Source organism: Cimex lectularius, unplaced genomic scaffold (genome assembly GCF_000648675.2).
Source record: "Cimex lectularius strain Harlan isolate CLEC.00 unplaced genomic scaffold, Clec_2.1 scaffold281, whole genome shotgun sequence".
Lineage (NCBI taxonomy): Eukaryota > Metazoa > Arthropoda > Insecta > Hemiptera > Cimicidae > Cimex > Cimex lectularius.
Genome location: NW_019392843.1, coordinates 114,330 through 127,615, shown reverse-complemented (window position 1 = coordinate 127,615; position 13,286 = coordinate 114,330). Strand labels below are relative to the sequence as shown.

At 34.7% G+C, this 13,286-nt stretch overlaps 1 protein-coding gene across 3 annotated transcripts in view; it reads left to right on the top strand.

The window, feature by feature from the left end:
* Positions 1 to 13,286, top strand: part of LOC106667900 — an 83,581-nt gene that overhangs the window by 41,350 nt on the left and 28,945 nt on the right. For all 3 annotated transcript variants that reach the window (XM_014396158.2, XM_014396157.2, XM_014396156.2), the window contains one exon: positions 4,469 to 4,607. In XM_014396158.2, the coding sequence (XP_014251644.1) occupies positions 4,473 to 4,607 (135 nt within the window). In that variant the 5' untranslated portion in view covers positions 4,469 to 4,472. The remainder of the gene's footprint in view (positions 1 to 4,468; positions 4,608 to 13,286) is intronic.

Below are 13,286 nucleotides of genomic sequence, written 5' to 3'. Positions count from 1 at the left end.
ATTCACACACACACACACACACACACACACACACACACACACACACACACACACACACACACACACACACACACACACACACACACACACACACTCTGATCCTCTCCTCTTTCTATCTGTTCGTCTGTCCGGCGCTTTCTCTCTCTCACACACTCTCTCTCTCTCTCTCTCTCTCTCTCTCTCTCTCTCTCTCTTTCTCCTCAACTTATGATTAAATATTTGGATGCATTTGTGGTTAGAATGCTTGTCTGACTATTGAAGTTCGACAAAGTTCGACCACCATAAGTCCACATTGGTTTGACAATCGTGGTGTATGTCGAGTAGTGGTGTTAATTGTTATGTCGTTTAGTAGTTCGTTCCGTTTTTGTCTTAGATTCGAAGTATATTTCGTTTTTTAGGTTTTGATGTTATCCGGCATTGGCCGTTTCTAAACTAAAACTTCCTTACATATATTTATTAATTATTGGAGTGTTTAAGAATGAACTGGAATTGGGATCTATTTGAATTCGAAATACCACCTTAGGTTAAAATCAAAGCTAACCGTGTATAGAGAGAGTAATTAAGCATAAGTAGAGGATTCTACACCAAAACAATAATTGTACTTTGTATTTAAGCTGATTGCTATTAAATTATCTCGTTTAATGAAATAATGCTTGTTTATTTACAAAATAAGTGAACAGAGATAAGTTTTGTTTGTAAACAAAAATTGGACAACAAAGCAATACTGTAAATACAAACAACATTTCAGTATAGGTGTTAATAGGGTTTTACGTTTGATTATAAATACGTGGTGTTTTGTGATGTTTAGTTTATTTAAGAATTTATTTTTGTTTTAACCAGAAAAGTCTTTATAATTGATACAATTGTTGAAAATTTCAATACTTATGAACTTCAATTGTGTTTGTTTTTAAGTTTTGCTTTTATAAGGAATCCACAAACATTCAATCCATCATTTCATTGAAGATATCGATGTCTAGGGCATCAGCCTCCTCCCCTCTTCAGTCTATATATTCAAAAATTAAATAATTACTCATGAACATATTAAAAGATAGTTTAATGGTAAAATTGCTGCAAGAGACACCGTTTCATTTTTGGAAACTCATAAAACAGTTATTTTTTCTTACTACATTTACCTTTGTGCTATTGAATGCTTCTCAGTGTTTGCATAGACATAAAAAATTAATTAATATTTAATACACTTAATAAAACTAAGCTTAGAATGCAGACGTAAAGCATGATGATACATGGTGAAAAAGTATAAAAGTGACTGTAACAAAACTAAAACAGTGCAATACACGTTAGAAGTTTCAATTCTTATGCAAAATTGGAAAAACGACACAGTTTCTGTATAAAAGAGTGAACAAAACAGATGTAAAGAATAAAAGAAAAAACTGGATTAAGAGAACATGGAACAAAACTGAGCATAAAATTAATTCCGATGACGTTAAGATCTTACAATTAGATAAAATATCATAGAAAAGAATGATTTCAAACTAATATAATAACTAATAGAAAATATCCACATTTAGAAGACAACAATACAAACATACAAGAAAAAATAAAATGTGTAAACAATATAAAATCATTTTATAAACGTACCAAAATTGGCAACAGAATTTAAAATTTAAAGTAAAAAAAGTAAATGTGATAAAATAATAGTTTAAAAAAATAATTAACAAAAAATGTATTTGTTTAAATTTTTCCAAATGTGTAAATATAAAATTAAATAATGTAAAATTATATATAAAAAAAGAAATTGTAGATTAACTTTTTACCACTTTGAATGAGTAAAGTTTATACTGCGTACGTTTATACGTACTACACGTAGGGATGATTTTTTGTGTGCCATCCTTGCGCAGGGCCCAGCTAATCTTCTCTGTATCGCTATTTATGCGTTTCCAAAATTGAAACGATGAAGGTGTCTACTACAGCAATTCTACTATTAAACTATGATTTGTTGAAAATTAGATTGATAAAAATATTCTTAATAAGTAATTCTGTAATTTTTGAATATGTAGACTGAAGAGGGAGGCTGGTGCCCCCGAAATCGATGTATTCAATAATTCGGTTTGATTTGTTGTGGGTTTCTTTAAAAAAAACCACCTTAAAAACACATAAAATAAGTCTACAAACAGGAATGAAGAAGAAGAGGAGAATGAGAATTCAATTGTGTTTATCTTTAACGTTATACAATGTAACAAATGGCCTACTGACTTTTTCCTTCCTTTTTAAATGGCTAAGTGATTGAAATTCAAATAAGCACCTTTATAGTTATATTAAATCAGAAGTATCTAAAAATCCTGTGGCCTTTTAAAATTCTCCGATTCGGCAGACAGAATGTCTTCCTTTCGCGGTTGATAACTCCACCGGCGCCCACGCCCTGAACCCTGCTCCGTATTTGGCGTTGTCGGTCCAGGTACGAAGGTGTGAGAGTACGCCCACCGCCGTACCGGTCCCCACGCTGTCTAGTCCGACACTCCAAATTATAATTATTTCAATTGATTATGCCGCCGATTACAAACACACGGGGTTTTAACTTGTTGCTCCCGGGTTTTTTGTCCACATTTCTTGCTGACAGTTGTTGTCAGGGCTTTGAAATCGGCTTCGGCTGCCCACTTCTTCGTAGGGGCTATTGAACCCGATACCATCGGCTACTTGATCTTTCAGCTAACCTGGTAGGCATTAAATACTTTACACCGGGAAGTTGCGAACATTGCGAATTCAAGCTATCTGGTTAAGAAGAAAGTTACAGGCCATGAGGTTGGGACAGTCGATATAGATTATGCCACAAACACAAAACTGATTTAAAAAATTCAAGTTCGAGTCGTGGTCGTTCACACCTGTCAAAATGGTTCTGTTGAAAAATAACAAAGCTACAAGTCAAAAAGGCCAATCTACTAAATAAACACTAGCTGACTGAATAATTTCAGTTGTGGTTTTTGGCCTGCGTGTCATGTGACAAATTGAACTGATCAACACTCGTTTACTCTTTCGGCCCGTTTCCTCTCGCTGGTATATTTTTATAAATAGCAAGAAACCGACGCGAAGGAAAATTATATAAACCGCGACAATAAAATTAATATAGTATTGTTTGTGGTCTTAAATTTTTTTTGACAAACAACAAAACATCCCTTTTATATTATATTACTAGCAGTCTTTTATTAATTATACGTAATAATACAACAAATTTAATATTCATATGTACGTGTAATTACCATAGATATGAAATATCATATTAGCATTGATTATAAATATCTCTCTCAATCTCTCTCTCTCTCAGGTTTTCTCTCACATGCTCTCTCTCTCTCTCTCACTCTCACTCACCCTGTCTATCTCTATATTCCTCGACTCCCTTACTCTCTCTCTCATTCTCACTCTCACTCTCACTCACCCTGTCTATCTCTATATTCCTTGTCTCCCTTACTCTCTCTCTCTCTCTCTCTCTCTCTCTCTCTCTCTGGTTTTCTCTCACATGCTCTCTCTCTTTCTCTCTGTCTTTCTTTCTTCTTCTCTCTGTTTGTGTTTCACTCTCTATTTCACTTTCTCTCTCTCACTCTCTCTCTCACTCTCACTCTCACTCTCACTCTCACTCTCACTCACCCTGTCTATCTCTATATTCCTCGACTCCCTTACTTTCTCTCTCATTCTCACTCTCACTCTCACTCACCCTGTCTATCTCTATATTCCTTGTCTCCCTTACTCTCTCTCTCTCTCTCTCTCTCTCTCTCTCTCTTTCTCTCTTTCTCTCTTTCTCTCTCTCTCTCTCTCTCTCTCAGGTTTTCTCTCACATGCTCTCTCTCTCTCTCTCAGGTTTTCTCTCACATGCTCTCTCTCTCTCTCTCTTTCTCTTTCTCTCTTTCTTTCTCTCTTGTTCTCTCTGTTTGTGTTTCACTCTCTATTTCACTTTCTCTCCCTCTCTCTCTCTCTGGTTTCTCTCTCCCTTTCTTCCAGTTAAAAAATATTACAAAACCCACAAAAGTTAAACAACAAATTAATAATTAATAAACTACTATGAACAAGAGTAACGAATTCTACTACAGATTTAAAGAATAAATTATAATTATTGAAACAATATGATCGAGCCGTTGAAGTAAACCAATTTTATCTTTATTTAGTCAAACATATATTAGATTTTTAACTTTCTCCCTTATGCCAAGACGGCCGAGAAACTACATATCGCTATCAGAATTAAAACTTACGAGTTTCTAGTTTATACGCGTCTTCTACAAAAATATTTATGCTGTCACGCAATTGTTTACGTTATCAAATATGAACTGGCGTCACATATTTTTGTAAAGCTAATATTCGAAAATAACTGAAGCGAGAGTTTTAATTTTACCTTGTAAATTTACAATTTAATTGTTCGGTCAAAGTTATTACAGACATCACGAGCTTCGCCCAAACTTCAGTTTTCAACATATACCTACAATAAAAATATAAGTTTTTTATTTTCTGTTTTCACTTCCAGGAGAATGCTGAAGCATGTGCAGCTGAGCCCTTACAGGCAGAGGTCGCACGATACTGTTAGCCTTAGCTCGACGGCCAGCTATTCAAGCCTGAGCAGGTCTTCCAGCTACTCGAGCCTGAACGAAACTAACTCACCGACAGTAAGTTTTATTTACTTTCCTTCCCTTTTATAAGTCCGACCCTACCGTTTGTCCACAAATTGACTACAACCAAATAAATACCAAAATGCTACCAGGTGCTTAAAGCTAAAGGAATTCGTGAACTCCTGGCCAGGTTTTACGATCACGTTTTTTACTTTTCAATTAACGTGAGGCCCGCTATTAGAAGTTTATTGCTATCTTGTTCCCTCACACGAATTTCCCTTTGTAGCTCACGACTGTTCTTCCGTTTCCTTTAATATTTAAAACATTTATTCAATATTATAATTCAAAACTAGGAAAAAATCTTTCCCTGAACTGGTCTTTTTTTAAACTTTAATTTCTGCGAGAAACAGAAAGAAAAATTCCCCCAAGCTTACAAAAATCTGTGTAGGTCGGTTTGGGGTCCATTTATTATAAATAATTGATAGGTTATGTGTTGATATGTAAATGATAATCAATGTGGTTAACATAAATGGCGAGATTTTCTCTTGATGTGGGGGGTCGATTTACCTGAAATTTGGCCGGGTACTCAATAAGTACCACTCTCTCTCTCTCTCTCTCTCTCTCTCTCTCTCTCTCTCTCTCTCTCTCTCTCTCTCTCTCCCCCCTCCTCCCTCTCCCTCTCCTGATTTTAACACACATAAACTTATTGTTTCAATACGTTATTCGAAGCCAAACTGCCACATCACCTGCGAAATGGGAAGGAAAGTCGAATTTCCGTGAAGATGTGAACAAGTGGTTATCGGCAGCAGAATCATTTATATCCCAAAAGACAAAGTAAGAAAAACTAAAAATTGTCGTTTTCCTGCACAGTTTTTTGAAAAGGATCTCGGAACAAAATTTGTACAGCGTAAAATTTAGGAAAACGAGACAGTTCAAAATTTATGCATTCTTGAAAATCGGGATTGAGAGGATCGGTTTTTTCCATGATCACGTAAAAACTATGTTTTTGCGCAAAAATCGCGAATAACTCGAAAACGGTTGACAGATCGGGCAAAGTAGAAGATGACCAATTGAAAGCTTATTAAAATTTCCTATCGAATCCTATAGGCCGCCGCTTCAAATACGATTTTCTGGCCCCATGGGCACAATTTAAAGCTTTCGTAAAAAGTGCAAAAATTAATTTATTCCCGAATTTTTTAATTAACTGATGAACGCTGAAGCTAGGAAAACTTTTAAAATTGTTCAGCGTAAAACTTTCTTAAAAATAAGACCTAGCACAGATCTGTGACTTAAAAGGCTGATAACATATGCATTTTGAAATTTGCCCACTTTTTCATGCAAAAACCAGGTCGTTTTTTATGTATATGATTATGATGTATACGGATATGACTTTTTCTGTCTATAAAATATTTATTTTTTTGATGAACAATCTGTTTTTGCTGTAAGTAAATCACTTCAAAGATTTGCTTTAAAAAATCTGATAACGCTTTATCATAATTGGCTATCATTTTAATTCCTCAATAAAAAGAAACGGCAAAAAAGTTTCGCCAACGGATCTGTGAGAAATGGATTGGAGAAAAAAAGATTTTTTATATTTTTTTCCTTAAAAAAAGATATATATATGTCTGTTCTGATGTATGCCGGCGCGTTTGTGTGGGAAGGAGAAATCTTACAATGGTCCAGACATCGGACACCGGCAAATGGTAGGTGAGACCTACCTGGCTTACTGTCCCACGGGATAAACGGGTTCTGTGTTTAAGGAAGGGCCTTTCTTTCAGTCATGTGACGCGAGGATGTTCAAAGTTCGAGAGGTTTCAGAGGAAGGAGACGGCTTATTCTTTCCCACCTGCTGATAATATTTCTCAGCTCTATTAAATAAAACATTAAACATCAAGCCTGTCATAAAGAATGTATCAATTAAAACCGAAAGGGTTATCTCACGGAGCGATTTATTAACCGGTTATTGGTTATTGGAGATGGCTTTTTGTATTTCAATTTCGACCATTGGGCCTATAGTGGAGTATCAAAAACGTTTTCTATGATAATTGTTACTGCCTTATATAAAACAGGATAATCACTTTTAGAAGGGTTTTGTTTTGTAAATTTTCTGGGATATTTTAAGATAGAGAAGATTATCTAGTTGTCAAATAAAAATATTTGATCGATACGATATCTAAGTGGATGTTGACTATTTTTTATAGAGATAAAGTGTGGAAACGAAGATCAACGACTTTCGCACGGTACAAAAATTATGTTCTGATGATTATCATATTAGCGAAACGATCGGGTTTTTGGCTACCGTAAATTTTCTGCAGGTTATATAAAAGGCAGCAAAATATAAAACAGTACAAATTGTTAGAATAATTATTAGAGGCAAGTTTGATCAATTGTTGTTTCAGTTGTGTATTCCTATACACAATAATGTAAAAAAATCGGTTATAAAGCACAATAATTCAAATGATAACAAGAACTACTAAAACCCGATTCGGACAGGGGAATGTTCTCTAAAATAAATTAAAAAAAATTGATAGTTTGAACGGATTGACACTACTTCACTTCATGTCTCCGTTAACAATTTTGTCATAAGACTTTTGATTGGAATCTTTGGATGCTTTGGGAGTTGGAATGCTTGGTTGACCTCCAAGAGTTCCCAGAGAGCTTCCCAGAAGTCCACATAGTTTTGAGAACCATGGAGTATATTAATCTTTTTTAATTAAGTGAAAGTTTGGATCCTCTGTCGAGTAGTGGTGATAACAGTTTGTAACGTCTGTTTTAATGTTTTAATCAAAACAAATTTTTACCTGATATAAAAGTCCAGTAACCTCTACGTCGACTCTTACCAAGAAAACCTTATTAAAAATTGGTTTGCTTGTAATTACCCAACACCTACAAACCTCAGTCCCTTAATAAGTGGATCTATTGTTCCATAAAGTTTCATCGAACAATAGGTCGTCACCACACCCTTGAAAAAATCATTATATCAATTATGTTTAATGGTAGCCCTTTTTCTTAAGGGTTCTTCTCTTCTCTTTTTGGATTTCTCAACTGACTGCCCGTATTCTTGTTTTCGGACGATCTCTGAACAACGCACCTTGCAAACACGGGAATAAATGATTGCACACTTTTGTTCCCAACCTCATAAAATTGTACGACATTTATTTATGCACCGGCTGTCACCGTATTATAATCTTGCCCTTAATTTTCTATTCAATCCCGCGCGAACAGCCGACCCCGTGGCCTTTTCACGATTCAATTTGTTTAAAGCTGTTGTAATTCTTTTTCCCGATAATATTATTAACCGTATCACTCTAATTATGAGTAAGTACATTAAAGGACTACACTAAAGTACAGGAAAGAAAATAATGATAATAATGTGGGAAGTTTAACGGCTGTCAAAAAGCTGATGCACCCTCTGCGTGCTATTACTTATTTTTGCTGTTTTTGACGCGTATTTTTCAATCTGCGTCTCGATTCATAACTGACTCAATGCTTCTGTAGGAAAACTAAGTCGATGTCCTAAAATGTCCTCTCATTCGTAGCTCAGATTGTCAACTGACAAATTCTTACATCATACACACACGTATTCTATGCATCTACATATACATCACCATAAACATATTAGTCTAGTCACATTGACACCCCAGAGTGCGGTATACTCCTCGGGGCGGGGTTATCCTTCCTTTTACACTAATAAATTACATTCATTCTAATAAATTAACTGAAAATAGAAATAATTTAACAATCTATAACTTCTTTGTAATGTTATCTCCTAACGAAATCATCTCTTCTAAACAATTTAACTATGTTTTGATAATAAATAATCACGTGTGACCTCTAATTTGTACGTTTTCAGCTTTTAGATAGTAGATTCGAAAATAATTGTTAATTTAAATGGGCCTCAGATGGAAAGAAGGAATAGGTTTTTTTCTAATTTATTTTCTTTCCGTGGTATCGAAGCTTTACCTTGGCCTAACTTGTGTCGTTAACCTGATCTTTTTGTTTTACCTTTTCCTTTTTTTTTTGTAACCTGCTCTTCCAATCGGACGACCCGATCGTTTGTCCCGTTTTCTTCCTAGACTGTCATTAAGTTGTACCATGATGTATTTCTATGTTATTCTCTCTGATATCGTTTTATTTTTCGACGACTGATACCAGTTGTGTACATGGCCTCCCACGACTATTTTGCCAGTTTAAAACTGTTTACATGCTCAACAAACAACTGCTGAATGTTGATTCTAAATCGATTTAAATAAATATTTTTATTGGATTTTTGGGGGATTCCAAATACGCGGATTAAAGTTTCCTCTGACTCATCAAGGAAGTCGGGTGGACTGTTCAGTGCCTCGTCCGAACACTAATCATGGGAAATTTTCAATTTTAAACCAAGGCCATAGAATCCACGGCTCGGTATCAGATGTAGGGCGGACGAGCAAGGACGGAGAAGGTCGCCACGGCGCAATTGTGGAAAAACAATGGGGAACAGGAGGAAGTAGATGGAGCCGTGGGAAAGCGTCGGTTTCTTTCCAGACTTTTGCCAAAAACGTCGCATTCCTTTTCGAGAAGGTTTTTTTTCTTAACCCGATCCGTGGAATAGGGCGTGAAACCCTAGATGGAATCCTTTAGCCGGATCGTCATGGGAAGGGCTCGAGTAATATAAACCAAGGTGGCTGCTGAGGATGTGAGGGCCAATCCTTCCTCCTGTGCTCTTCTAATTAAATGAGCCAACAGGGGCAATCGCCGTTCCGAGGGTCCGATCCCTTTTATTCCGGCCGTCACGAAAAAAGATCCGGTTTGGAATGGTTCAGGATCGTTAAAATTTCTCGATCGTAGTCCAGGGATGTACTTATGATTTCGGTAGAGCGTCTACCACTTTATTAAGCCTTGATTTACGATCTGATCAGAAAGATTGCTAAATATTGCTACTCGTTCAAGGAAGGCAGAAAACATTTACAAATCCATGATTTCTCATATTAAACTGTTTTACACTTTTGTTTTATTAGACGGTATTAATTTCAATTATTCCTTAAACCATTCATTCTTCTACTTCAAGGTTGTTGTATCAAGATCTCTGTCCTCAAGAAATTACAACACCGAACCTCTTCATATTTCGAGATATCACTATAAAATGTATGTGTGGTATTTAGTAACCTTAGGCAATGATTATTCGGAGATCATGAGATGCTGTCTGGTGTGACGTGTAGAAAAACATTTTCTTTATCATGCCAACGTTTCGATCTCTATTGAGATCATCTTCAGGGCTCAACGTGTTTGTTTTCCGTATAGATGTGTCATTCTTGTCTGTCGTGTTGTCTCTCAACAACAATGATCTCAATAAAGATCGAAACGTTGGCACGATAAAGAAAATGTTTTTCTAAAACCTACGTCACACCAGATGGCATCTCACGATCTCCGAATAGTCATAAAATGCACGCTTTATTTAATGGCACTACACGAGAAAGTCCCGATCTAAGATTTTTGGACAATAAACCAAGAAAGAAATGCCACGAGCAGGCCATTGTATAGCGAATATAGTTAAATTATGAGAATAACTTTTATTTGACTTATTTTTGTGTGTGCGAATAGTTTCAACTTTTCTTTCGATATTGAAACCTTGGGAATAAGGTTACATGTGAAAATGAGTATTGGTTTATTTTATATTCATATTTCGTGTGAATATGGGACCTATTCCTATTATATTGCGACTATGAGAATTATTTATAATATTATTTCTATTTAATCAGATATATTGTTATATTGTTGAAATTGTGAGAACTATTTTCACTTAAATGAAATAATTATATAGAATCGTATGCACATTATGGTTTTTCCTTATAAATGTACTATTAACTCCTGAGATTGTAATAATACACTAATTCAAGAATTATTTACATTGCTTTTATGGAGATAAACTCTTTAAAAAATTAAGACTAACGAAATAATCCGATTTAATGTTTTATAGCTGTTTTCCGTCAAATTAACTCTTTTTCGCATCAAATTAAGCTTTTTTTAAAATCTCAAATAAACCATTTCTTTAATGCAATAATTCGTAGAAGATGGGTGGAAATATAAGCTTGCCAATTAAAATTCCTGGGTATTTACAAATTTTTGTAATACAGAATATTTGGGCTCTTTAAAGAAATAGGAAAATTAATTAAATTTTCAAAATTAAATATAAAATAAATGTTCTTCTTTTTATAGATTTTTTAAAGTCAAATGATATTCTTTTAATGTCAGTAAAATAAAAAAATAAAATACACAGGCATTTTTCTTGATATGCTTACATTTCATAAAATCTCATAGTATTTGTTGTTTTAGAGAAAGGATTAAGTTAAAATTAAAAAAGGTTACGTAAACATCAAAAAGGGTTCATTTGTAATTAAAACTTTTAACTTGGAATTTAAAAAAAATAATAGAAAAATCATTTAAATTTAGAGTTAATTAATTTGAAATTAAAAAGGTTAATATGACGGAAAAACTATATTTTAAAAAATTTCAAATTCAAAGAAGAATTTTTATTTTTATAGTTGATTTTATTTAATTTTTTACTTAAATTCTACTCAACTTCATATGGTTTTTAAGCGCCAAATTATTTTAAATTTAAAAAACATCTCAAATTAAATGAAGAAAAATTTGTTTTTAGTAAGACGGATTTTATAGTTTAAAGAGCATAAAAATTTTTTCGAACAAAAAATTTATTTCGCGAAAGTTGCTTATTGAAAAATTTGTTGCAAGTTCCCCACTTGCTTAAGATACCGCTTCTGTAATTATCCGCAGTACAATAGCTGTTACAAATAAAAGGGAATTAGAACGTACGATCGACATGGTATGTTTTCCTAATGATATATTTAATTAAGTTTTTATCAGTGTGCTCATATTTGCTTTAAGAAAGGGTTCAGAAAATATAGCCATTTTTATGGACAAATAACGAGTATTAACGCAAAAATAAACACACAGCCACAATAATATTATTATTCAAAATAAGACCGGAGTCAAGAGCAAGATTTTTGCTGCATTTTGGCTATAGAAATACCCCTTGAAGTTTGACGCATTCGGGAATAACCCCTATACATTATTTGCTTAAATTTTATCGATATTTTAATGTAAAAACATCTATTTTTTAATGTTAATCAATGTTTTTCATTTAAAAATTGGTGGGCTTTAATATAGTGTTTAATATTGAGAGAGGAAAAAAAGCGGCACTGCTGGTGTCTCAATCAGATGGGATTAGCCTCCATCCGAACGGGCTTTGTCAAAAATTCTAAGTCCCTCAATAGAATGACACAAAGGGTTTTGCAGAAGTTATCTTCCATCCAGGACCGGCATTCATTGCCGGTGGGGCTGTGACAGCGCGACACCTCGCGATTTTCGTCGTACGCCCTTTCGCAGAACGCGAGGATGGAATGTAGTAAATACATGCAAAACCGGTCCCCACCATTCTGAGAACCACTCTTGTATTAATTACTACCGAATTACGTCCGCTCGAGGCCCGATTTTCTTCAAGAATTTGACGCTCACTTGACCGGTTCGAAGGTTCTGCATACAACGTGAGTCAGAGTGGGAAATGTGGATGGAATAATTGCAACAAATTTCGTAATATATAGTGGTGAACGAATCAATGAATTTTACTCTTAAAAATATATTTAAAAAATTATAGGCCCATTATATTTTATTACTTTTACTCTTTTTTCATAAAGCAGGACGAGGCAAGATGCTATAGTTCGCGAACCGTAAAAAAATCTTTGCTCAGGACATTTTGCACCCTCGTAGATTTCAAAGAGGCGCGATCCAAAACCTGAACATTTAGCATTGACAAGAAAATATCATATTACTATGATACAAGAAGTTATGGCTATAACCCTGATTATATACATATAAGCAGGGCAGGCGAGTCCTAATAACCTTAATAACCTTTGCTTTTAACTTGTTGCATCTTCGTGGTTTTGAAAGAGGCACCCTTACAAAAACAAAATATCGCATTAACCAGGTAAGACCACGTTACATTTGCGTTACGTCCGGTTATATGCGCCAGCGTCGATCGCAAATATAATTTGATTCGAGGCAAAATTCCTTTCTGTAGAACGTTTCGAATCGACAAAATTAACCAAAAAGGGGCCTTACAAAAGAAAAAAAGTATTGACAAAAAAAACTATGTTATTACAGCACGACGATAAGAATATAAGCAGGGCCAAGACAAATTTGTTGATTGCGAACGATGAAAGTTTTTCGAGGTAAAAACCCTTCGCCTTTCGCTTAGAACATTTCACATCTTATTACAATAATTTTCAATGAGATCTCCCGTCCAAAACTAAAAATGTTATTGGCCAGAAAAGACCATAAAAACGAAAATAGAAGCACATCAGGAGAGCGAAGACAAGTGTCGTCTGGGTTCCATTTGGTTACTTTTCTTTGGCTTGTCAGTTCGGTATGCAGGCTTGCATACGATTTTGACCATTAGTATTTTCAAATCATTCTTGCATCACACGTACTCCGTCTTCGAGTGTTGCCAGTAGTTGGAAGAAAATTTCCATTTTGTGTAACGACTGGAATTTTTCTAGGTGTTCATCGGTTGTTTGGAAATGATTAATGGTCTGAAATTGTTTGATTTCATTCAGGATAAACTGTAATTTTCTTTTTATTATTAGATACATTACGTTGAACACTCATGATGAAGATACAATTAGGCATACGACATGGATGCACGTGCAACTCCCCAGGGTGTCTAGAGCTTGGAAGTGG